The 25,573-nt window shown below is 44.4% G+C and overlaps 1 protein-coding gene across 6 annotated transcripts; it reads left to right on the top strand.

The window, feature by feature from the left end:
- Positions 1-324: 324 nt before the first annotated feature.
- On the top strand, positions 325-25,067 carry slc9a8 (solute carrier family 9 member 8). 6 transcript variants are annotated; one of them, XM_038986158.1, is made up of 17 exons: positions 325-651; positions 1,173-1,345; positions 2,837-2,917; positions 3,805-3,863; positions 4,100-4,330; positions 9,548-9,631; positions 9,766-9,867; positions 10,502-10,536; positions 13,182-13,325; positions 14,647-14,785; positions 14,909-15,014; positions 15,117-15,233; positions 15,464-15,546; positions 20,045-20,156; positions 20,489-20,709; positions 22,951-23,097; positions 23,334-25,067. In XM_038986158.1, the coding sequence occupies exons 1-17, from the start codon at positions 416-418 to the stop codon at positions 23,445-23,447; spliced, it is 2,184 nt and encodes a 727-aa protein (XP_038842086.1). In that variant the 5' UTR covers positions 325-415; the 3' UTR covers positions 23,448-25,067. The 6 variants fall into 6 exon arrangements, with proteins under 6 accessions (XP_038842086.1, XP_038842085.1, XP_038842084.1 ...); XM_038986157.1 differs by having other exon boundaries at positions 4,079-4,330; XM_038986156.1 differs by having other exon boundaries at positions 4,051-4,308.
- The last annotated feature ends 506 nt before the right edge of the window (positions 25,068-25,573 follow it).

Genomic DNA, 25,573 nt, shown 5'->3' with positions numbered 1-25,573 from the left:
TCAGTTAAGAACAAATTCTTATTTCCAATGATGGCCTAGGAACAGTGGGTTAACTGCCTTGTTCAGCGGCAGAACGACAGATTTTTACCTTGTCAGCTCCGGGATTCGAGGGAAATTACCTGAAGGCAAAGCCCATAAGCCACTCTAAATATTCAATTCGATGTGAAGATAGTACAGTGTGATTGTTGATATTACTATTTTTGGCGAGTTTATATATTATATCCATAAATCAGCACATAAAATGATCTAGTCAATTTGAAGACCTTCCTGGTGGCACGTAAAAACTACAACTCCCTGCTTGTTCAAACAGGAAGCAGAGTTGTGATGTGGCCAACATGCGATGAAACAGAAATGGATGTGCAAGTATTTTCTCTTATAACCATCGCTTTACTGTTTTAAAAGTATTATTTGAAGAATGAAAGGCTCCGGGTATCATCTTGCTATTTGTCTTTTGTTGACGTGGCCAAATTTGTGCACGACAGAACGAGTTGAGAGACAAGAATCGTTGTTAGATTTGCACGACAGAGACGATGTTGGATTGGAACAGGATCATACAATTATCCCCGATGACAACAAAAAATCCTCGAGAAACGAAGGAAATATAGCTGCTGCCAACCCTCATCCAGACGGCCACGCAGAGCAATCAACCAGGTGTGATTATAGCTTTTTAATGCGTTGCCCTTGACTGCAACGGGTGAAACAGCTGTCGTTATTCGTGTATGACGTTTGTAGAGCAAGGATAGGGGTAGCTGACTAAACTCCACTCCGATGAAGTTAGAGTTCATCAGACACTTCCTTCACCGTGGAGTTTAGTCGGCTACGGTCATGTTTGGTAGGCCAAGGTGACCCATTGCATACTCTTGGTAGCCTAGCTAAAATGTAGTCTTGTATGCTTCCTCCCCAAGCCTGGGGATGAGGTTACCTAAAATGTAATGTCAGTAACGATACTCCTTTACATTGAGACATATTCTTATCACACAGAATAAAAACACACACTGACAAATTACTCTCAAATGACACCCATGTATGCAGGCATAGAGCAGGCTGCACTATGCCTGACCAGAGCCAGGTGCACTAATGTTTTATCCATAGGATGTCATTTGATAGCCTATTTACCCACGTGTCTCAAAATGACACAAAATGATAACTCTTATTCTGTCTCCTTGTTCCAGCCTGTTAAATGACACAGATAACTCCAGTAATGACACCCTCCACGCTACCACTGTGGGTGTCAAGGCAACCCCTAAGCCAACCCCGAAGCCCATCCTGCCAGGTGCTGGGGTCAAGGCCCAGGAGGAGGAACAGTCTAGTGGGATGACCATATTCTTCAGCCTACTGGTCATTGGTCAGTAGTGTCGGTCTTCTGCGTATTATTATTTTTATTAAAGCGCCTATGGATTTTGAATATTTTTTAATTTTTTTACTGACAAGAAAGTACTAAATTGTATAGCCTATATTCCGTGTTCACGACCCTTTATCCATACCCCATCGTTGCAACACTAAAACACTACCACTCCCTCCGATTAGGGTGATCCCTCACGAAACTCTAACAAAAATATATTTTGGGGGGGGGGGGGGGGGGGTTTCACTACATTTAATCCATAGATTGGCCTTTGGAGGAAGGATTGTTGACATATGTTTGACATTTGTATCTTAAAGCATAATTAAGAAGTAATTAATTCAAGTGGGAACATAATGCTGTATGGATTAAATTGTGACAATCCATAAAATCGTGGTCTTTTTGTTTTAGTTTCATTCGAATCACCCATTAGTAGTGTTTTGGAGGAAGCAAGGAATGGATGATGGGGAATGAGGTGGTAGCACTTCAGACAATCTAGAGAGGACATAAGCCTACACTACATGTTCTGCCTCTTAGGAATTCTAGTCCTCTGCATTAGTATCGATTAGGGCAGCCTCCAGAGTTAGAAGATATATTCTAAATCAGATGACCAGTGTTTCCCAAATGGTGGGTCGGTCAGAGGTTGTGGCTGAATCATTTTGTCGAGGCTTAGGACTGGATCCTAGACTGGTTCTTAGACTAGATATAGCATATTTGTTGTGTTAAGTCAGTGGGTCACAAGTACATAAAGGTTTAGTTGCATGGCGGCCGAGCACAATAAAAAAATATCCATAGAATTAATTTAACAAAACACTCTCACGTTGCTTCTGCAAAACAATTGTATTGTTTTTGAGGCTCTGTGAGGAAAGCTATCCTACACAATGCTTAACACTTCCTTTAGCTGCCAATTCATCTTTGGTGAAAGTCAACCTTTAAGTGAGGGGTTTAAATGGATTGAGTGCTTCCTTATTCCTAAATACTCGTTAGTCTATTGGCTACACTACAGCTTTCAGGAAATGACTCAAGACCCAAAATCATTAGTCTAGCTCATTAGTAAAAGGGAAAACCAAAGTGTTTGGTCCACAGATTGATGCAAGCGTTCTAGCCTGACGGTTTTCAACTTTTATTTTCACGACACACAAATGGAAGCAGTGTTGATCAGCATAATTCAGTATGTGGATTCCCAGCACTTAGGGAGATTAGAGGTTAAACGTTTGATGCTGTGAACAGTCTGACTTGGGAGACTGGACTCGGTGGTTGGACACTATTTGGATGTTAGACTAAGTAGATTATTGCAGATTAGTTTATGTTGGTCTAAAGACATGGATTGGTTTCATTTTAAATCAAATAGTGAAATTAAGCTATAATAACGTAAATGCATTCCTCAGCATTTTTGGTTTTCTTGAAGTCAAATACTGTATTTTGTCTATTTAAAGTGTGATCTTAACTATGTTTCATTCCCACATTGACACTGTCCCATTGTATCGGTTTTCTCAGGTATCTGCATCATATTGGTGCACCTGCTTATTAAGTTCAAACTACATTTTCTGCCGGAGAGTGTGGCTGTTGTGTCCTTAGGTAAGTACCACGTGTGATGTGCAATCTGTCGTACTACTTTAGGTTCATACTGTTTGAGCACTCATTGGACCTAAATCTTTTTTCTTGTCTTACAATTTTGTTTTATTCATTTATTACACCATTATTTCTGTCTTCCAACCCCAATTGGGCTGTATGTCATATCTCCATTTAGATCTTTGCAAGGGCACGGCATCTGCAACAGAAATAGCCTTGCAGGTTGACAGAGTAGAATAGATGGTTGTACAAGATATTACACAGAGAACACATCTAGATGGAGAAGATAGTCAACTGTGAGGTCATTTTCCAGATTGAAGTTTTTCTGAAGAGGAAATAGTGTTGTATAATTAAGCAATAAGGCCTGTGGGGGGTTTGGTATATGCCCAATATACCACGGCCATGTGCTGTTCTTAAGCACGACGAAACGTGGAGTGCCTGGACACAGCCCTTAGCTGTGGTATATTGGCCATATACCACAAACTCTGATGTGCCTTATTGCTATAATATACTGGTTACCAATGTAATTAGAGCATTAAAAATAAATGTTGTCATACCAATCAGCATTCAGGGATCGAACCACCCAGTTTATAATGCCTGTCACACACACACACACACACACCACACACAAACAAACTAACCCCTTTCCTCAACCCTGTGCCCAAGGGGACTTCCACAAATAAACTTTATTAGACAATAGCTTTCTTATTTTTTAAATGATGATACATTGATACCCTACTTGGTATTAACATCCACACACTGATGGTCTTTAGGAGTTGGTATTTCCATTTTATGGAAATGTGGCATTTTCATAGCTTTGATAATGTGAGACCTTTAAAACTGTCATGGAGATGAGTTCTTAATGATATCTTGTGGTTGTCTTTCTCTTCCAGGGATCCTGATGGGAGGCTTCATAAAGATCATTGAGTTTCATGAGCTAGCTAATTGGAAGGTACACTATACACTTTGCTGTAAATGTTTAATTCCTGCTTGTTGAATAGAGAGTCTCCCTTAAAAGGGCCTATTATTCTAGGAGTGGACTGATTACTCGTGCACAGAATATGTGAATGTTTGAGATGTCGTCTTGTTTTTACAACTTTCTTACTGTCTATTGGAGTATGCGTCTGTGTCTGCCCCAGATTCCCAGTGCCCGTGCGTCTGCCCCAGGTGCCCGTGTGTCTGCCCCAGGTTCCCAGTGCCCGTGCGTCTGCCCCAGGTTCCCAGTGCCCGTGCGTCTGCCCCAGGTTCCCAGTGCCCGTGCGTCTGCCCCAGGTTCCCAGTGCCCGTGCGTCTGCCCCAGGTTCCCAGTGCCCGTGCGTCTGCCCCAGGTTCCCAGTGCCCGTGCGTCTGCCCCAGGTTCCCAGTGCCCGTGCGTCTGCCCCAGGTTCCCAGTACCCGTGCGTCTGCCCCAGGTTCCCAGTGCGTTTGCCCCAGGTTCCCAGTACCCGTGTGTCATAAAAAGTGATTCATGCTTCAAGACAGCCCCTCAATTTGTTTAACCCAATCTGGAGCCAACCTAAACCATTCCATGTCTGATATACGCACGGTCTTGTTGTTTACTGTGTGACGGTGACTCAACCTTCAATATCTGAGAGTTATTTCATGAGTCTCTCACGCTCCTACTCTTTCTCTATCTTTTTATTCTCCTCTCTTTTCTCTGTCTGCCCTCTCACTCCCTGGCCCCTCTTTTTGTTCTTCCTGCTCATCTCTGTCCCTCTTCTGTCCCTCTTTCTCTTTCCCCATGTGGCCCCTGGTCCTCCAGAGCTGGTACTGGTGGCAGACTTTGCGTGGATTGGATTGCCAGATAGGGGTCTTTGGGATGCCATTTCTCACTTACTGTAGTTGTGATCCATGGGTACTGGTTCGAATCCCCATATCGACAGTGCTAACCTCACACTGAGCTGTTTCTCTGGCGCTACCCCCCAGGACCATGCTGCTAACTGCCAAGGCCATACTCTACCAACCCCTCAGGCAATGACATCCTGTCTTCCCTGGCTCTGCCCTCATCCTTTTCCATTCATCCCTCCTTCTCTCTTCTCCAACATGTCTACTTTTCCCTTATGTGCTTCCCTCCTGTTATCCTTTCACTCGCTCCCTCCATCTCCCATTTCTCCTTCTGTGTCGTTTCTTTGCCGGCAGTCCTTTTTTTTTTCTCGCATCCTTTCCTCTTCCACTCCAACATGTTGTCTCTTCCCTTATGTCCTTACCTCCTCCACTCCAACATGTTGTCTCTTCCCTTATGTCCTTTCCTCCTCCACTCCAACATGTTGTCTTTTCCCTCCCTTATGTCCTTTCCTCCTCCACTCCAACATGTTGTCTCTTCCCTTATGTCCTTACCTCCTCCACTCCAAATCGCGGATTTGCTACCAAAGGGACTCTCGGAATTGCAAATATTCTTTTGTTTTTCAGAAACCGGTGCATCAAGTCTGACACCAACAGGCTCTTGAACAGCTTCTATTCCCAAGCAATACGACTGATAAATAGATAACAAAATGACTACACGGACTGAGTTTACCTTGTAACTTCATTGACCTTTTATTTCAGTATTTGCACTGTCTCTATGCACACTCACAGGGCCCTACACACTCACTCACACACACCCACACACACACTGTCACTCCATTTCCTCGCACATAATATGCACATACAGTGCATTTGGAAAGTATTCAGACCCCTTCCATTTCCATATTCTGTTACGTTACAGCCTTATTCTAAAATTGATTAAATATTTTCAATCTACACAATACCCCTTAATGACAAAACAAAAACAGATTTTTAGAAATGTTATTAAATGTATTAAAAATAAAAAACAGAAATGCCTTATTTACCTAAGTATTCAGATCCTATGAGACTCGAAATTGATCTCAGTTGCATCCTGTTTCCATTGATCATCCTTGAGATGTTTCTACAACTTGATTGGAGTCCAACTGTGGTAAATTCAATTAATTGGACATGATTTGGAAAGGCACATACCTGTCTACAAAAGAACCCACAGTTGACAGTGCAAGAACCAAGCCATGAGGTCGGAGGAATTGTTCGTAGAGCTCTGAGACAGGATTGTGTCGGCACAGGTCTGGGGAAGGGAACCAAAAAATGTCTACAGCATTGAAGGTCCCCAAGAACACAGTGGCCTCTATTATTCTTAAATGGGAGAAGTTTGGAACCACCAAGACTTCCTAGAGCTGGCTGCCCGGCCAAACTGAGCATTCGGGGTAGAAGGGCCTTGGTCAGGGAGGTGACCAAGAACCCGATGGTCACTCTGACAGATCTCCATAGTTCCTCTGTGGGGATGGGAGAACCTTTCAGAAGGACAACAATCTCTGCAGCACTCCACCAATCAGGCCTTTATGGTAAAGTGGCCAAACGGAAGCCACTTTTCAGTAAAAGCCTCATGACAGCCCGCTTGGAGTTTGCCAAAATGCACCTAAAGGACTCTGACCTACAAGATTCTCTGGTCTGATGAAATCTGAATGCCAATCGTCACATCTGGAGGAAACCTGGCACCATACCTACGGTGATGCATGGTGTGGCAGCATCATGCTGTGGGGATGTTTTTCAGTGACAGGGACTGGAAGACTAGTCAGGATCGAGAGAAAGATGAACAGAGCAAAGTACAGGTTTTAATGAAACCTGCTCCAGAGCACTCAGGCTCCTGCTCCAGAGCACCTCCCATCCAAGACAATGCAGGAGTGGCTTTGGGACAAGTCTCAATGTCCTTGAGGCCCAGCCAGAGCCCGGACTTGAACCCAATCGAACATCTCTGAAGAGACCTGTTTAAATATTTGCTGGATGCTCCCCATCCAACGTGACATCTTGAGAGGATCTGCAGAGAAGAATGGGAGAAACTCCACAAATACAGGTGTGCCAAGCTTGTCATAACCGAGAAGACTCGAGGCTGTATTCACTGCCAAAGTGCTTCAACAAAGTACTGAGTAAAGGGTCTGAATACGTACTTAAAAGTGAATATTTCTGTTTTTTATTTATAATAAATGTGTAAACGTTTCTAAAAACCTGGTTTTGCTTTGTCATTATGGGGCATTGTGTGTAGATGAGATTTGTTTTTCTTAATCCATTGTAGAATAAGGCTGTAACGTAACAAAGTGGAAAAAGTCTAGGGGTCTGAATACTTTCCGAACGCACTGTACATTTTATACTGACTCTACACATCTGCACACCCACTCGCATACAAGCTGCTGCTACTCTGTTTATCTTATATCCTGTTGCCTAGTCACCTTACCCCTGTACATATCTACCTCCATCACTCCAGTATCCCTGCACATGTAATATGGTATTGGAACTGACTTTTTAAATATTTCCTGTATATAGTATGCTTACTTTGTGTGTGTGTATATATATATATGGTTATTGCGTTGCTGAGTTTGCAAGGAAGGCATTTCACTGTACTTAAAAATGTGAAACTAAAATTGCATTAGAAGATCTAACTAATTAACTGAACTAGAAACAGTTCCTAATTCTTATCCAGAATATAAAGCTTCAGTCTATCTACTTCCTCTTATGTAGAGTGGTGACACAATGTACCTTAGTAGTCAAGCCTTATGACTAATCAACCTGCTCTACGGTCGGGATTAGATAGACCTGTTTGCTCAGAAATCTGCTTTGCATGTCAGCACAAAGCAGACAGGTTAGCCTAGTAGAAACAGATTACAACATCAAAGATCCACCACCATATTTTACAGTAGGGATGAGCTATTTTCTGCATATGCATTGTTCTTTTGAGGCCAAGCCCACCTCTGGTGTGCGGTGGGTTTGGGTATATCTCTAATTTCTTGTCATATGACCATTAGCACTGGTTCCAATCCAAGTGCCAATGCTGTTTAGCACCGCCTGGAGTTTGCTATGTTCAGATGACAGGAAAAAGAGCTGTTTGAACGCACGCTCCAATGGCCTTCGAAAGAATAATGCATATGCAGAAAATACCTCATCCATACTGTAAAATATGGTGGTGGATCTTTATGGGGCTATTTTGCTTCCACTGGGCCTGGGGCCCTTGTTAAGGTCAATGGCATCATGAGATTTACCAAGTACCAGGACATTTTTATCCCAAAACCTGGTTGCCTCTGCCAGGAGGCTGAAACTTGGCCTCAATATTATCTTCCAGCAAGATAATTACCCTAAGCACACGTCAAAATCGACAAAGAAATAGTTAATTAACCACAAAATCAACATTTGCGATCTCCATCTCCGGACTTGAACCCCATTGAAAACCTGTGGTTGAAGAGGACAGTCCATAAGCACAGATGAAGGTTATCGAGGATCTGGAAAGATTCTGTATGGAGGAATGGTCTAAGATCCCTCCCAAAGTTTTCTCCAATCTCATAAAACATTTTAGAAAAAGGCTGTATCATTATCCTTGCAAGGGGAGGGTTCTGGAGTATAGAAAACAGGGGATCCTACTTCTTAGTCTCTCCCTGAGTGATTTGTATTATAATTTGTATTAAATTTTTTTGCATGGAATATAGCTCAGTATCATTTATTTTAGTTTTTTTTTGTCTGTCATTATCAATGGATCCAATAATTCTGTACCCTACTGGATATGGTTTTCAGGTTGACTATGCATATGTAATAGTATAACTTTAGTCCGTTCTCTCGCCCCGACCCGGGCGCGAACCAGGGACCCTCTGCATACATCAACCACAGTCACCCACGAAGCATCGTTACCCATCGCTGCACAAAAGCCGCGGCCCTTGCAGAGCAAGGGGAACCACTACTTCAAGGTTTCAGAGCAAGTGACGTCACCAACTGAAAGGCTGCTAGCGCGCACCACCGCTGTCTAGCTAGCCATTTCACATCGGTTACACATAACAATAATATGATTGTACACACTTAGTTACACCTGAATCACTAACATGCCGTACTTATTGTCACGCATGTCGATATTCATAGTCAGCATCGATATAGTGGGCCGATTTACAATCCCCACACACAACGTAATGCAACAGCACATGACGCCTACTCCTGATACAGGAGCCTAGACAATTTAGCTGAGAGCCAACAATGATTTCATTATATCCCATTAACCTAACGTAGCAGGTGTACAAGAAACGCCTGTGCGGAGTCCCCACATCCAGTTTTCAGGGGAAACGGAAGCTAGGTTGAAGATGCTGTATCCCTGGAAAACCGGATGTTTCGTCCGACATCCACCCCCCCCCCCCGCATAAATGATGAGAAAGAGGTCACAGGTCAGGGTACAGTGTGAGTCAGATAAAGTACCATACTGTGTGTGTAAATCTCTGAGTATGTACGTTATGTATGCATGAGTAGGTTTGTAGACGTGTGTGCCCCTGAGGGTCTTATCATGTGCGTCATGGGGGTGCTGGGCTAGGTCAAACTCAGTCTTGTGTTTCTAAGGGGAGCCTCACTATGATTCATTAGTGTGTGTGTGTGAGAAGCTCTCTTGAAGTCGAAGTGAAAGATGTGTTTTGACAAATCGAGGTCTGTTGCTAACTTAAATAGGCCCTCTTTCCTGTCTCATCTCTCCTTCTCTTTTCATTTTCTCTCATCCTTTCCACTCCTCGCTCCCATTGACTGCAGTCACCTGAAATTTTTGTTGTTGCAAAAAATTATTGCTGAAGATGAAACGAGGTTGAGTGTGTTAACCACCATGTCCCCTGATAGGAAGAGGAGATGTTTCGTCCCAACATGTTCTTCCTCCTGCTCCTGCCGCCCATCATCTTCGAATCAGGATACTCTCTACATAAGGTGTGTGTGTACTTGCGTGCATGCGTACGTATGTGTTTCTGTGTGTTTACGACCGTGTGTCTGCGTGCGTTTCCTCTTGGTGTATTGGGATATTTGGTGCTCATCTCTCCACCTCCATGTGTTCTGGTTGCCAGGGTAACTTCTTCCAGAACATTGGTTCCATCACACTGTTTGCTGTCATTGGGACAGCCATCTCTGCCTTCATCGTAGGAGGAGGGATCTACTTCCTGGGACAGGTGAGGCTTCTAGAACTCTCCATTATCGTTGTGGGGTCCCCTGCAATTCCTGGGACAGATGGGCTTCTAGAACTCTATCTCCCCATTCCACATCTGTTGTAGCTAATCCACCACCAGGGCTTTACTGATAAGTAGTTAGTTTAGTTAGTTGTCTAGTTTTGGACTTTAATGTAGAATGTCTTGGAAATCACTGTAATAGAAGGGCTTGGGGACCCCGGAGACCAGCTTGGAAATCGCTGTTCTAGAATTAAATTGATTTGCAATGAATTGATTTGTGTAAAAATAATTTTAAAAAACATATTCAAGATGTACAATGTATTGCCAGAGGTGATGGCACTTAAGTATGAATTAGAACGCATGTTTCCAAAGGTGTCCTCGACAGTAACATGTTTTTGGTAACATTTTTCATATGTTACCAAACATTTCACTGGCATTGACACAAGTGTGATTGCATTGTCAGTCTAGGAATATGTGTGAGAAACTGACAAACCTTTTACAAAACAACCACGAAACAAAGTGTGTGTGAGCAATCATTTGAGACATGCAGCTCTGTGTTGCAAACTGTTGTGCAATCCCACAAAATGGTTTGTATTGTAAATGTGTGATGTGTCCTGTCTTTCTCTCTTTCTCACAGGCTGATGTGATCTACAAGATGAGTATGACTGACAGGTGAGGAGATCAGCATGACTGTCTGACTGACTGGTGAGGAGATCAGCATGACTGTCTGACTGACTGGTGAGGGGATCCGCATGACTGTCTGACTGACTGGTGAGGGGATCCGCATGACTGTCTGACTGACTGGTGAGGGGATCCGCATGACTGTCTGACTGACTGGTGAGGGGATCCGCATGACTGTCTGACTGACTGGTGAGGGGATCCGCATGACTGTCTGACTGACTGGTGAGGGGATCCGCATGACTGTCTGACTGACTGGTGAGGGGATCCGCATGACTGTCTGACTGACTGGTGAGGGGATCCGCATGACTGTCTGACTGACTGGTGAGGGGATCCGCATGACTGTCTGACTGACTGGTGAGGGGATCCGCATGACTGTCTGACTGACTGGTGAGGGGATCCGCATGACTGTCTGACTGACTGGTGAGGAGGTCCGCATGACTGTCTGACTGACTGGTGAGGAGGTCCGCATGACTGTCTGACTGACTGGTGAGGAGGTCCGCATGACTGTCTGACTGACTGGTGAGGAGGTCCGCATGACTGTCTGACTGACTGGTGAGGAGGTCCGCATGACTGTCTGACTGACTGGTGAGGAGGTCCGCATGGTAGTAGGTGCCAGGCGTGCCAGTTTGTATCAAGAACTGCAACGCTGCTGGGTTTTTCATGCTCTAGTTTCCTGTGTGTATCAAGAATGGTCCCAGCGTCCCTGTGGAATGCTTTTGACACTGTCAAATGTCTCTGCCCAGACGAATTGAGGCTGTTCAGCGGCATAGATGGAGCCAAATGCATAGCTGGAGCCCTGAGCTGGATATCATTTTATTTGTGATAATTTATTATAGATGGTTAACAGTGGTCACCCTCTCTCAAACTCTGGTATACATATAAGGCTCAAGCATAGTAGCTACAGTGTCATCACGTAACAATAGTGGATCCTTAGCAGATATTTTCCTCTTTATTTGATTTATTTCACCTTTTATTTAACCAGGTAGGCCAGTTGAGAACAAGTTCTCATTTACAACTGCGACCTGGTCAAGATAAAGCAAAGCGGTGTGACAAAACAACAACACAGAGTTACACATAAACAAACGTACAGTCAATTACACGAAATAAAATAAAGGAAGAATCTATGTACAGTGTGTGCAAATGTAGGGAGGTAGGCAATAAATAGGCCATAGAGGCTAAAACAATTACAGCTTAGCATTAATATTGGAGTGATATGTGCAGATGATGATGTGCAAGTAGAAATACTGGGGTGCATTAGGGAAGGTATTGGGGATGAGGTAGTCGGGTGTGCAATTTACAGATTGGCTGTGTACAGGTACAGTGATCGGTAAGCTGCTCTGACAGCTTATGCTTAAAGTTAGAGAGGGAGATAAAAGACTCCAGCTTCAGTGATTTTTGCAATTCATTCCAGTCATTGGCAGCAGAGAACTGGAAGGAAAGGCAGCCAAAGCAGGTGTTGGCTTTGGGGATGACCAGTGAAATATACCTGCTGGAGCGCGTGCTACGGGTGGGTGTTGCTATGGTGACCAGTGAGCTGAGATAAGGCGGGGCTTTACCTAGCAAAGACTTATAGATGACCTGGAGCCAGTGGGTTTGGTGACGGATATGTAGTGAGGGCCAGCCAACGAGAGCATACAGGTCGCAGTGGTGGGTAGTATATGGGGCTTTGGTGATAAAACGGATGGCACTGTGATACACTCTACTCAGCAAACTGAATGTAGTCTTGGGGGCTATTTTGTAAATGACATCACCGAAGTCAAGGATCGGTAGGATGGTCAGTTTTACGAGGGTATGTTTGGCAGCATGAGTGAAGGAGGCTTTGTTGCGAAATAGGAAGCCGATTCTAGATTTAATTTTGGATTGGAGATGATTAATGTGAGTCTGGAAGGAGAGTTTGCAGTCTAACCAGACACCTAGGGATTTGTCGTTGTCCAAATATTGTAGGTCAGAACCGTCCATAGTAATGATGCTAGTCGGGCGGGAGGGTGGGGGCAGCGATCGGTTGAAGAGCATGCACTTAGTTTTACTAGCATTTAAAAGCAGTTGGAGGCCACAGAAGGAGTGTTGTATTGCGTTGAAGCTCGTTTTGGAGGTTTGTTAGCACAGTGTCCAAAGAAGGGCCAGATGTATACAGAATGGTCTGCGTAGAGGTGGATCAGAGAATCACCAGCAGCAAGATCGACAAAATTGATATATACAGAGAAAAGAGTCGGCCCGAGAATTGAGCCCTGTGGCTCCCCCATAGAGACTGCCAGAGATCTAGACAACAGGCACGATTTGACACACTGAACTCTATCTGAGAAGTAGTTGGTGAACCAGGCGAGGCAGACTTTTGAGAAGCCCGGGCTGAGCATATGGATTGAGCATATTTCCAAAGGAGGGCAGCAGCCTTAGGATGAGGAAGTGGTGTGTTTGAAGGTTCACCCAATGTCTCTGTAGTCACATGCTGTGGAGTGTGTGTTTTCAGTAGTCAGTCTGTTTTCGTGAGTCACTCTCTGCCTTTCTGTCTATATGTTTTCACTGACTATGTTATCTACCCTTTTCCTACTGTTTTTAACCATGATTAGAACAGCCTGTAAAATAATTACAATTCCAAAGCTTTGTCCAACAAATTCTTGTCCCTCTCCCTCCTGAAGCTTTGCGTTTGGTTCTCTGATCTCGGCTGTGGACCCCGTAGCAACCATCGCCATCTTCAATGCTCTCAACGTGGACCCTGTCCTCAACATGCTGGTGTTTGGAGAGAGCATCCTCAACGATGCTGTCTCTATCGTACTCACCAAGTACGTACTCCTCCTCCTCATCCCCTCTTTCCTCTTCCTTCTCATACTGTTTTATCAAGGCACTACATGTACATCTTCTGGTGAAGGCCAGTATAATGTGTGAAATTCTTAGTCAGTGCACTCACCCTTTGTCCCTGTGTTGTAATTCTAAATGTCAGATGAGCTACCATGCCTTGGAGTTGGTACCCCCCTTTTGCGACTATAACAGCCTCTACTGTTCTGGGAAGGATTTACACTAGATGTTGGACCATTATTGCAGGGACTTGCTTCTATTCAGCCACTAAAGCATTAGTGAGGTCGGCCACTGATATTGGGTGATTAGGCCTGACTCGCAGTCAGCCTTCCAATTTGTCCCAAAAGTGTGCGATGGGCTTGAGGTCAGGGCTCTGTGCAGGCCAGTCAAGTTTTTCCACACCGATCTCGACAAACCATTTCTGTATGGACCTTGCTTTGTGCACTGGGGCATTATCATGCTGAAACAGGAAAGGGCCTTCCCCAAACTGAACAGTGTTACAACGTTCAACCCATATAATGCGGAGTGCATTTAATGTAAAAAATAAATACAAATTTGATTTAATTTTTTTTATGATCTAACTAAAACTGAACCGACCTCCAAAAGCAGGAATCACTCAGTACTACAGGTTAGTTTTAGAGTTCTCAGAAAATGACCTTGTTTGTTTTCAGATATACTGTGTTCCTTGTGTCATCTTTGACTGGCTAGGTCACAGGAAAATACTTGTCACGTCTCCGATGTGTACAGAGCAATCTGATAACCCTGTGTTGGGAGAACAGGTTCTCACACAGACGGGCAGGAAGACACACACACACACTTATGCACATTGCAGATAGTAGATTGAGAGAAGGTTAACCATTTTGTTTTTGTGATGCAACGTGACTGCCCTCTTGTGTGACATCATATTAGTGCATGAATGAATGAATGAATGACATTTTTTATTTTCAAGTCAAATCGCCAATTGGCAACCCATCCCTTATGGTATTAATTGACACATAAGCAAACATTAAAACAATTCACTATGGTAATTAAATAAACAATTCTTCCGGTGTTATCTGCATTGCGCATCACATATGGAGTGAAAAAAAACTGCATGTTAGATGAGTTACACTATGGCCTTCTGGCAAAATAAAAAGCATATACACTTGAAGGCTGAGTCTTTTAGGTCAAATGGGTTACATATTCCCTCCCCAAGGTAATGTATTATATTTCCCAAGTAATTATTGACTAACAAAACCATATGAAACGCTCTATACCTAACATCACCATGATGTATTCTTTCTCTCTTTATGTCATTGTGTCGTTCAGTACGGCCGAGGGCTTTGCCCGGGATGATAACTCCATGGTAACGGGCTGGGAGACATTCCTCCAGGCGTTGGGATACTTCCTCAAGATGTTCTTCGGTTCCGCTGCCCTCGGAACCCTCACCGGACTCATATCTGCCATTGTATCTTCTCTGTGTGTGTGATTGAGTGTTTTGTGTAGTATGTTGATAATATTCCCATTTAACATGTTCATACACCTTGTAAACACGAGCCTGTTACTGTTTTACCCTTGACCCCTGTGCCAGTTCCTGAAACACTTTGACCTGAGGAAGACTCCGTCTTTAGAGTTTGGCATGATGATCATCTTTGCCTACCTGCCCTACGGCCTGGCAGAGGGCATTAAACTCTCTGGTGAGTCCTCATGTCAGTGTAATATCAAGCACACAATGGAATGTCATGAATTGTTCTATGCATTTGCTCCCCTCTTGTTCACCCCTCTATCTCTCTGTGTAGGTATCATGTCTATCCTGTTTTCGGGGATCGTGATGTCACACTACACCCATCACAACCTGTCTCCTGTCACTCAGATCCTAATGCAGCAGACCCTCCGCTCGGTGGCCTTCATGTGTGGTTAGCACTTGTCTTTCTGCCTCACAAGTCCTTTCCCCCATATCCTGTTGTAAAAAACACTGACTTGTGTTATTTATTTTTAACCAGGTAAGACCCATTGAGGTTAAAAACCTATTTTTCGAGGGCAGCCTGGCAAGAAGGCAAAACAGGGAAATCGCAGCGTGAACATAAAATATTACAGACAAATACACACAAAAGACAGTGTCACAAGTTTGTTTTCTACTCCACAGAGACTTGCGTGTTTGCTTTCCTGGGTCTCTCCATCTTCAGCTTCCCTCACAAGTTTGAGCTTTCCTTCGTCATCTGGTGTATAGTAAGTACTCCCAATCTGTAGTGACCAGGTATAGCCTAGCATTACTACCAATCTGTAGTGACCAGGTATAGCCTAGCATTACTACCAATCTGTAGTGACCAGGTATAGCCTAGCATTACTCCCAACCTGTAGTGACCAGGTATAGCCTAGCATTACTCCCAATCTGTAGTGACCAGGTATAGCCTAGCATTACTCCCAACCTGTAGTGACCAGGTATAGCCTAGCATTACTACCAATCTGTAGTGACCAGGTATAGCCTAGCATTACTACCAACCTGTAGTGACCAGGTATAGCCTAGCATTACTACCAATCTGTAGTGACCAGGTATAGCCTAGCATTACTCCCAATCTGTAGTGACCAGGTATAGCCTAGCATTACTACCAATCTGTAGTGACCAGGTATAGCCTAGCATTACTACCAACCTGTAGTGACCAGGTATAGCGTAGCATTACTCCCAACCTGTAGTGACCAGGTATAGCCTAGCATTACTCCCAATCTGTAGTGACCAGGTATAGCCTAGCATTACTCCCAACCTGTAGTGACCAGGTATAGCCTAGCATTACTACCAATCTGTAGTGACCAGGTATAGCCTAGCATTACTACCAACCTGTAGTGACCAGGTATAGCCTAGCATTACTACCAATCTGTAGTGACCAGGTATAGCCTAGCATTACTCCCAATCTGTAGTGACCAGGTATAGCCTAGCATTACTCCCAACCTGTAGTGACCAGGTATAACCTAGCATTACTACCAATCTGTAGTGACCAGGTATAGCCTAGCATTACTACCAATCTGTAGTGACCAGGTATAGCCTAGCATTACTACCAATCTGTAGTGACCAGGTATAGCCTAGCATTACTACCAATCTGTAGTGACCAGGTATAGCCTAGCATTACTACCAACCTGTAGTGACCAGGTATAGCCTAGCATTACTACCAATCTGTAGTGACCAGGTATAGCCTAGCATTACTCCCAATCTGTAGTGACCAGGTATAGCCTAGCATTACTACCAATCTGTAGTGACCAGGTATAGCCTAGCATTACTACCAATCTGTAGTGACCAGGTATAGCCTAGCATTACTACCAATCTGTAGTGACCAGGTATAGCCTAGCATTACTCCCAACCTGTAGTGACCAGGTATAGCCTAGCATTACTACCAATCTGTAGTGACCAGGTATAGCCTAGCATTACTACCAATCTGTAGTGACCAGGTATAGCCTAGCATTACTACCAATCTGTAGTGACCAGGTATAGCCTAGCATTACTACCAATCTGTAGTGACCAGGTATAGCCTAGCATTACTACCAATCTGTAGTGACCAGGTATAGCCTAGCATTACTACCAATCTGTAGTGACCAGGTATAGCCTAGCATTACTACCAATCTGTAGTGACCAGGTATAGCCTAGCATTACTACCAATCTGTAGTGACCAGGTATAGCCTAGCATTACTCCCAATCTGTAGTGACCAGGTATAGCCTAGCATTACTCCCAATCTGTAGTGACCAGGTATAGCCTAGCATTACTCCCAATCTGTAGTGACCAGGTATAGCCTAGCATTACTCCCAATCTGTAGTGACCAGGTATAGCCTAGCATTACTACCAATCTGTAGTGACCAGGTATAGCCTAGCATTACTCCCAATCTGTAGTGACCAGGTATAGCCTAGCATTACTCCCAATCTGTAGTGACCAGGTATAGCCTAGCATTACTACCAACCTGTAGTGACCAGGTATAGCCTAGCATTACTCCCAATCTGTAGTGACCAGGTATAGCCTAGCATTACTCCCAATCTGTAGTGACCAGGTATAGCCTAGCATTACGCCCAATCTGTAGTGACCAGGTATAGCGTAGCATTACTCCCAATCTGTAGTGACCAGGTATAGCCTAGCATTACTACCAATCTGTAGTGACCAGGTATAGCCTAGCATTACTACCAATCTGTAGTGACCAGGTATAGCCTAGCATTACTACCAATCTGTAGTGACCAGGTATAGCCTAGCATTACTACCAATCTGTAGTGACCAGGTATAGCTAACAATGTTCCCTCTAAGATGCTCCCCGGGACTGCCAAGCAGAAGAAATATCAGCGCACACAGAGAAACACGAAATGTAACTTTTCCCCGTTAACACTATCAATGTTTCCCTTTACTGTAGGAATTGTGATCGACTCAACACAATATTAGCCACTTTCAATGCAACATACCGAAACTGACTATGCAAGACTTAGTGTGCAAAAATAACTATGCAAGATATATTGTTGTAGGCAGAACTCATCAGAGTAGTATTTTATTGCATTGACAGGCACACCACAGGCCCGGTGCGCCATAACCAATCAGGCCTGCAGTAGGCCTATATGCAAATTCACCGTTGCCATATATGTATCTGTGCCATTCACTTTGAACTGGACTGTTTTTTTACAGCATGACTGGTCGTGAGTAGATGCGCTTGTTTTGAGATCCAAGTGAGAGCTACATGTAGGGACATGTGCACATATGTACATTTGTTCATATCCTTTGCTCGTTAGTGGGTTATTAACCCAGTTATGGGTAATTTGTTGTCAGCAATGGGGGAGTTATTGCTTCCTACAAGAGCACAAAACGTGCGCATTTCTAGACATCTTTGAAAAGTGACTTAGGTAAAAAAGCTTTTTTTTTTGTCTTAAAGGGGCAGTGTTATATTTTGAGAGGCTTGAATAAGCTAAGTAGCCAATGGTCAGAGGGTAGCATCATTTATGATTCTCTGTAATAATGGTATGGGAATAATGATGCATTTTATTTTGTAAAGGGGTTTCTTGCATCAAACACAACATTTTTAGTCTCCTGCTTGTCTGAAGGTTAACAGGTTAATGTCAAGCCCTGCATGTTTTTTTTTTTTAAGTCTCATGGAATGTAGGCCTACATTGAACTGCACAAATTGGCTGATACTGTAGGCTGAACAGCTATTTCCATGTTAAAATGTTATGGGATGCATTTTCTCTGTTTTTGATGGTAGGCCACTCTGGTAGGCCTACATTATGATCAAATAGTCACAGTAGCCTACTTGGCCACTGTTAAAACACATTTAAAGTGGGTACAGCATCAGTGTTCACAGTAAACACGCAACAGAACTTTCACAACTTTCAAGTTTGCACTCAGCAGACCTGCAATTTGCTCAGTGATGAGGGAACATTGCCACCTAGTGTTAGCATTCTGTACTACAACGGGTTGAGCCGAGATGTGGACATAAGGTTAGGGTTAGGGTTTAACCAGGATGAGGACATGAAGCTAGGGTTAGGGTTTAACCAGGATGAGGACATGAAGCTAGGGTTAGGGTTTAACCAGGATGAGGACATGAAGCTAGGGTTAGGGTTTAACCAGGATGTGGACCTGAAGCGAGGGTTAGGGTTTAACCAGGATGTGGACCTGAAGCGAGGGTTAGGGTTTAACCAGGATGAGGACATGAAGCTAGGGTTAGGGTTTAACCAGGATGAGGACATGAAGCTAGGGTTAGGGTTTAACCAGGATGAGGACATGAAGCTAGGGTTAGGGTTTAACCAGGATGAGGACATGAAGCTAGGGTTAGGGTTTAACCAGGATGTGGACCTGAAGCGAGGGTTAGGGTTTAACCAGGATGTGGACATGAAGCTAGGGTTAGGGTTTAACCAGGATGTGGACCTGAAGCGAGGGTTAGGGTTTAACCAGGATGTGGACCTGAAGCTAGGGTTAGGGTTTAACCAGGATGTGGACATGAAGCTAGGGTTAGGGTTTAACCAGGATGTGGACCTGAAGCGAGGGTTAGGGTTTAACCAGGATGTGGACCTGAAGCGAGGGTTAGGGTTTAACCAGGATGTGGACCTGAAGCGAGGGTTAGGGTTTAACCAGGATGTGGACCTGAAGCTAGGGTTAGGGTTTAACCAGGATGTGGACATGAAGCTAGGGTTAGGGTTTAACCAGGATGTGGACCTGAAGCGAGGGTTAGGGTTTAACCAGGATGTGGACCTGAAGCGAGGGTTAGGGTTTAACCAGGATGTGGACCTGAAGCGAGGGTTAGGGTTTAACCAGGATGAGGAACTGAAGCGAGGGTTGAACCAGGATGTGGACATAAGGGTAGGGTTAGGGTTTAACCAGGATGTGGACCTGAAGCGAGGGTTAGGGTTTAACCAGGATGAGGAACTGAAGCGAGGGTTAGGGTTTAACCAGGATGTGGACCTGAAGCGAGGGTTGAACCAGGATGTGGACATGAAGCTAGGGGTAGAGGTTAGGTGTTTAACCAGGATGTGGATGTGAAGCTAGGGTTAGGGTTGAACCAGGATGTGGACCTGAAGCGAGGGTTGAACCAGGATGAGGAAATTAAGCTAGGATCAGGGTTGAACCAGGATAAGGACATGAAGTTAGGACTAGAGGTTAGGGTTTGTCCAGGATGTGGACATGAAGCTAGGGGTAGAGGTTAGGGGTAGACGGTAGGGTGAGGGGCAAAGGTTACTGTTTGTGCTGAGCTTTATATTCTACCTCTTTCCAGGTGTTGGTGTTAGTAGGTCGGGCCGTGAACATTTTCCCGCTCTCCTACCTGCTCAACTTCTTCAGAGATCACAAGATCACGCCCAAGATGATGTTCATCATGTGGTTCAGTGGTAAGTAGAGCATTTCTTCACTACTCTAATACACCTCCATCACTTTGGCTCTACTGTCCATCCCTCTCTGCCCTGTTCTTGTCTCGCTCCATCCCTCTCTGCCCTGTTCTTGTCTCGCTCCATCCCTCTCTCCCCTGTTCTTGTCTCGCTCCATCCCTCTCTCCCCTGTTCTTGTCTCGCTCCATCCCTCTCTGCCCTGTTCTTGTCTCGCTCCATCCCTCTCTGCCCTGTTCTTGTCTCGCTCCATCCCTCTCTGCCCTGTTCTTGTCTCGCTCCATCCCTCTCTCCCCTGTTCTTGTCTCGCTCCATCCCTCTCTCCTTTCCTCTGTTAGGTCTGAGAGGTGCCATCCCCTATGCCCTGAGTCTTCATCTTGGTCTAGAGCCAATAGAGAAGCGCCAGTTGATTGGCACCACCACCATCATCATTGTCCTCTTCACCATCCTCCTCCTCGGCAGTGGGACCATGCCCCTCATTCGCATCATGGACAACGAGGAGAGCCAATCCCGACGCAAGAGCAAGAAGGACATCAACCTCAGCAAGACTGAGAAAATGGTAAAAAAATCAAATCCTGGCAGTAATTTACCCTAGTTTATGTAGACATACACAAGCAGACAGATGTTAATGAACACACCAGCACTCTCTTTCTGGTAAAGAGGTATCTTGTGGTGTTGCCTCCTCTCATATGCTTCAGTTCCTTCCTGTTGTTTCAAGTTTTGTCACGTGCACAGGTACAGTGAAATAACTTTCTTGCTAATTCTAAACCCAACAATGCAGTAATCAGTTCCACTGTAGTACTAAAAATAACATAAGGTAGAACAAAAAACACACAAAAAATAAGAACAGGAGAAAGTAAGAAGCTATCTACAGGGTCAGTTCAGTACCATATTTACAATGTGCAGGAATACTGGAGTGGTAGAGGTAGATACTGTTGTACATATAGTGTATGTGGACACACCTTCAAATTAGTGGCTTCGGCTATTTCAGCCACACCCGTGTATAAAACCGAGCACTCAGCCGTACAACCTCCATAGACAAACATTGGCAGTTGAATGGCCTTACTGAAGAGCTCAGTGACTTTCAACGTGACACCGTCAGTGGATGCCACCTTTCCAACAAGTCGTCAGTTTGTAAAATGTCTGCCCTGCTTGAGGTGCCCCGGTCAACTGTAAGTGCTGTTACTGTGAAGTGGAAACATCTAGGAGCAACATCGGCTCAGCAGCGAACTGGTAGGCCACACAAGCTGACAGAACGGGACTGCAGAGTGCTGAAGTGCACAGCGCGTAAAAATTGTCTGTCCTTGGTTGCAACACTCACTACCGAGTTCCAAACTGCCTCTGGAAGCAACGTCAGCACAAGAACTGTTCGTCGGGAGCTTCGTGAAATGGATTTCCATGGCTGAGCAGCCGCACACAAGCCTAAGATCACCATGCACAATGCAAAGCGTCAGCTGGATTGGTGTAAAGCTCGCTGCCATTGGACTCTGTAGGAGTGGAAACGCATTCTCTGGAGTGATGACTCACACTTCACCATCTGGCAGTCCGATAGAGGGGTCTGGGTTTGGCGAATGCCAGGAGAACGCTACCTGCCCGAATGCATAGTGCCAACTGTAAATTTTGGTGGTGGTGGAATAATGGTCTGGTGCTGTTTTTCATGGTTCGGGCCCCTTAGTTCCAGTGAAGGGAAATCTTAATGCTACAGCATACAATGACATTCTAGACTATTCTGTGTTTCCAACTTTGTGGCAACAGTTTGGGGAAGGCCCTTTCCTGGTTCAGCATAATGTGTTGGTGCGTGAGTGTGTAGAGTACCGTCATTTCAGTGTTGTGGTGTTGCTTCTCCTCTCGTATGGCGTCAGTCACTTCCTGTTGTTTGTGTTGTGGTGTTGCCTCTCTTCTCGTATGGCGTCAGTCACTTCCTGTTGTTTGTGTTGTGGTGTTGCCTCTCTTCTCGTATGGCGTCAGTCACTTCCTGTTGTCTGTGTTGTGGTGTTGCTTCTCCTCTCGTATGGCGGCAGTCCCTCCTTGTTGTCTCAGTGTTGTGGTGTACGGCGTCAGTCACTTCCTGTTGTCTGTGTTGTGGTGTTGCTTCTCCTCTCGTATGGCGTCAGTCACTTCTTGTTGTCTCAGTGTTGTGGTGTATGGCGTCAGTCACTTCCTGTTGTGGTGTTGCTTCTCCTCTCGTATGGCGTCAGTCACTTCTTGTTGTCTCAGTGTTGTGGTGTATGGCGTCAGTCACTTCCTGTTGTGGTGTTGCTTCTCCTCTCGTATGGCGTCAGTCACTTCTTGTTGTCTCAGTGTTGTGGTGTATGGCGTCAGTCACTTCCTGTTGTGGTGTTGCCTCTCTTCATATGGTGTCAGTCCCTCCTTGTTGTCTCAGTGTTGTGGTGTACGGCGTCAGTCACTTCCTGTTGTGGTGTTGCTTCTCCTCTCGTATGGCGGCAGTCCCTCCTTGTTGTCTCAGTGTTGTGGTGTACGGCGTCAGTCACTTCCTGTTGTCTGTGTTGTGGTGTTGCCTCTCTTCATATGGTGTCAGTCCTTTCCTGTTGTCTCAGTGAGAGGAACACTTCAAAGGCCTTACACACGCAAGCATCAGTCACATGAGACCAGAGGACGAGGCAGATTGCAAACAATAGAAACATTTCGTCAGCCTTTTCATCCTCCCTCAATCTCTTTCTCACTAGTTCATTCATCCCTCTGCTTTCCCCCTCTTCCTTGTCCCCCCTCCCTCCCTTCGTTCTCCTCCTACGTCCCTCCCTCTGTTCTCCTCCCTTCTCTTCCCTCCCCCTGTCCCCAGGGTAATGCTTTAGAGTTGGAGCACCTGTCTGAGTTGACAGAGGAGGAGTATGAGGCTCAGATCTACCAGAGACGGGACCTGAAGGGCTTCATGTGGCTGGATGCTAAATACCTCAACCCATTCTTCACACGACGACTCACACAGGAGGTAACGGCCATTTCAACAGCAAGTGTGTGAGACATGTAATCCCACCTTGGTTTTAGCAGTGCCACTCTCCCTGACCCCATGTTTTATTGGTGTATACACGTGCATGCACACATGTTCATATTTGATTCATAAGCACCCAGTCATATTAGTTTGAAAGATGCCTATATCTGCCTTGACTTTCTCAGATGTATTCTGTTGCTGTGAGTTTGAGTTTATTTTCTCTGTGTGTGTTCCAGGACCTCCTGCATGGTCGGATCCAGATGAAAACTCTGACCAATAAGTGGTACGAGGAGGTCCGACAGGGCCCGTCTGGTTCTGAGGACGTTGAAGACGAGAATGAGCTACTCTGAACCCAACACACACGCACCTGAGTGTTGATGAATGGGCGGGAAGATGAACGAGCGTGTGTCCTGGATTCAGAGTGTGTATGAAAGGACAGGAGACTGCAGAGAGGAACGCTTGTGGAGGAAAACCACTTGATTCTGTTTCTTCCTTGCATGTGTCACCTGTGTGTTCTTGACCACTAATGACTAGTTTCATTCTCTGTGGACTACACCACTCTGCAGCCCCCCCCCCCCCCCCCCCCCTCCCTCTTCACACCACTACCACTCCTCTACACTGGAGCACACTATTTGATTTGAGCCAATCCAAAATGCACTGTCTGTGATGTCTGACAAACCGGGTGAAACTGGGAACTGGCGATCACACATGAATTTGCCATTATACCATGTAATGATAGTAAAATAGTTTTGACTATGAGGCTTTTCCATGTGCCAGCATGTTACTACTCAGCTCTACACAGTAACTACAGATAAGGTACATGGAACATTGATTGAATCGTGGCTAAAGGATAGTGGCCAAATTCTGACCCTTGTGTGTCTATGTAGTTACATTACTTTTCCCAAGAAAACAGATTCTATGTAACTCCATTTTATTTGAGAGGTTTAGAGGACACGGGTTAGAAAAGCAGGTTGAAGGGAATCAGAAAGCAACTCCTGTGAAGAGAGAAGCCTCTAGTGAAGCAATATTGGAGTTACCGTTTAGTTCACCTTTCAATGTGCTTTTACATATGCTGATAACTAGATGTTCTGGTAACACAATTTGAATGTTTGCTTTATAAACTACTTATAAGCATTATTGCAAGAATATATATTTTTTGTATGATACCAGGTAATATTATAACATTATGTAGTTATGATTATTTGATTATAATTGTGATAGTAGTTGAAAACAGTTTATAAGCAGGATCTTAAATAAGGCGATATCAGAGTATTATTTTTTTCATGTGAATCACTTTATGATGGAGACAAGGCACCAATGAATGTCTGTGTGACGGGGGGTGGAGGTCTTGTTTATTTATTTATCTTTTATATTTAATTTGTTGCAGGGATGAAGGCTTTTCTGTAAACTCTTGTTACACTGGGCACTGCTGAATAACACGATGATGAGGATCATGATGATAGAATGTGGTATTTTTAATTTGAAAGGAATTGGCTTGGAGTTATAATACAGACATGGCTTGTCATGTGATTCATTCTTGGCTTTAGTTATTCCTCACGCCTATCCAACCCTCTCAGATCAACGTGAAGTGCCTAGCCGTAGGGGTGAGGGGTCGATTTGGAGTCAGGTAGAAATGTATAATGAAGATTTGTTCAAAGATGTTTAATGTTCAAAGATACATCACTTTCTAAAAGTGGACATGCTACATTTGACTTTGATCGTACACACGCACATGCTCGCTCTCTCTCTGATCAATTTTAAGCTGCTTAAGTTTCCTATCCTATGACCCAAGTAACATAATCCGACCAATGATATGATTGCTTTTACGAGGACGACCCCAGGCATTACTCTGGGATAGGCATAAATCCAGTTTATTTGATCATATTCATGGAAGGCAGAAGTTGTTTTATGTTCAGATATGTTTTTGTCAGTTTCATGCAAAGGAATATAAAGAACCTGCCTGTTCTGTATGTTGCAATTCTAGGTGTAAGATTTTCTAAGATTGTCCCAGGCAGGTTATGCCTGTAGATGCTGCATCTACACTTGTTATCTAGATACTGCTTAATGACTACACATGTTATCTAGATACTGCTTAATGACTACACATGTTATCTAGATACTGCTTAATGACTACACATGTTATCTGGATGCTGCTTAATGACTACACATGTTATCTTGATACTGCTTAATGACTACACATGTTATCTGGATGCTGCTTAATGACTACACATGTTATCTGGATGCTGCTTAATGACTACACATGTTATCTGGATACTGCTTAATGACTACACATGTTATCTGGATACTGCTTAATGACTACACATGTTATCTGGATGCTGCTTAATGACTACACATGTTATCTGGATGCTGCTTAATGACTACACATGTTATCTGGATGCTGCTTAATGACTACACATGTTATCTGGATGCTGCTTAATGACTACACATGTTATCTAGATACTGCTTAATGACTACA

The sequence above is a fragment of the Salvelinus namaycush genome, unplaced genomic scaffold, assembly GCF_016432855.1.
Source record: "Salvelinus namaycush isolate Seneca unplaced genomic scaffold, SaNama_1.0 Scaffold42, whole genome shotgun sequence".
NCBI classification, from domain to species: Eukaryota; Metazoa; Chordata; class Actinopteri; order Salmoniformes; family Salmonidae; genus Salvelinus; species Salvelinus namaycush.
The sequence above is the reverse complement of the archived record's forward strand: the minus strand, read 5'-3'. Positions and strand labels throughout refer to the sequence as shown.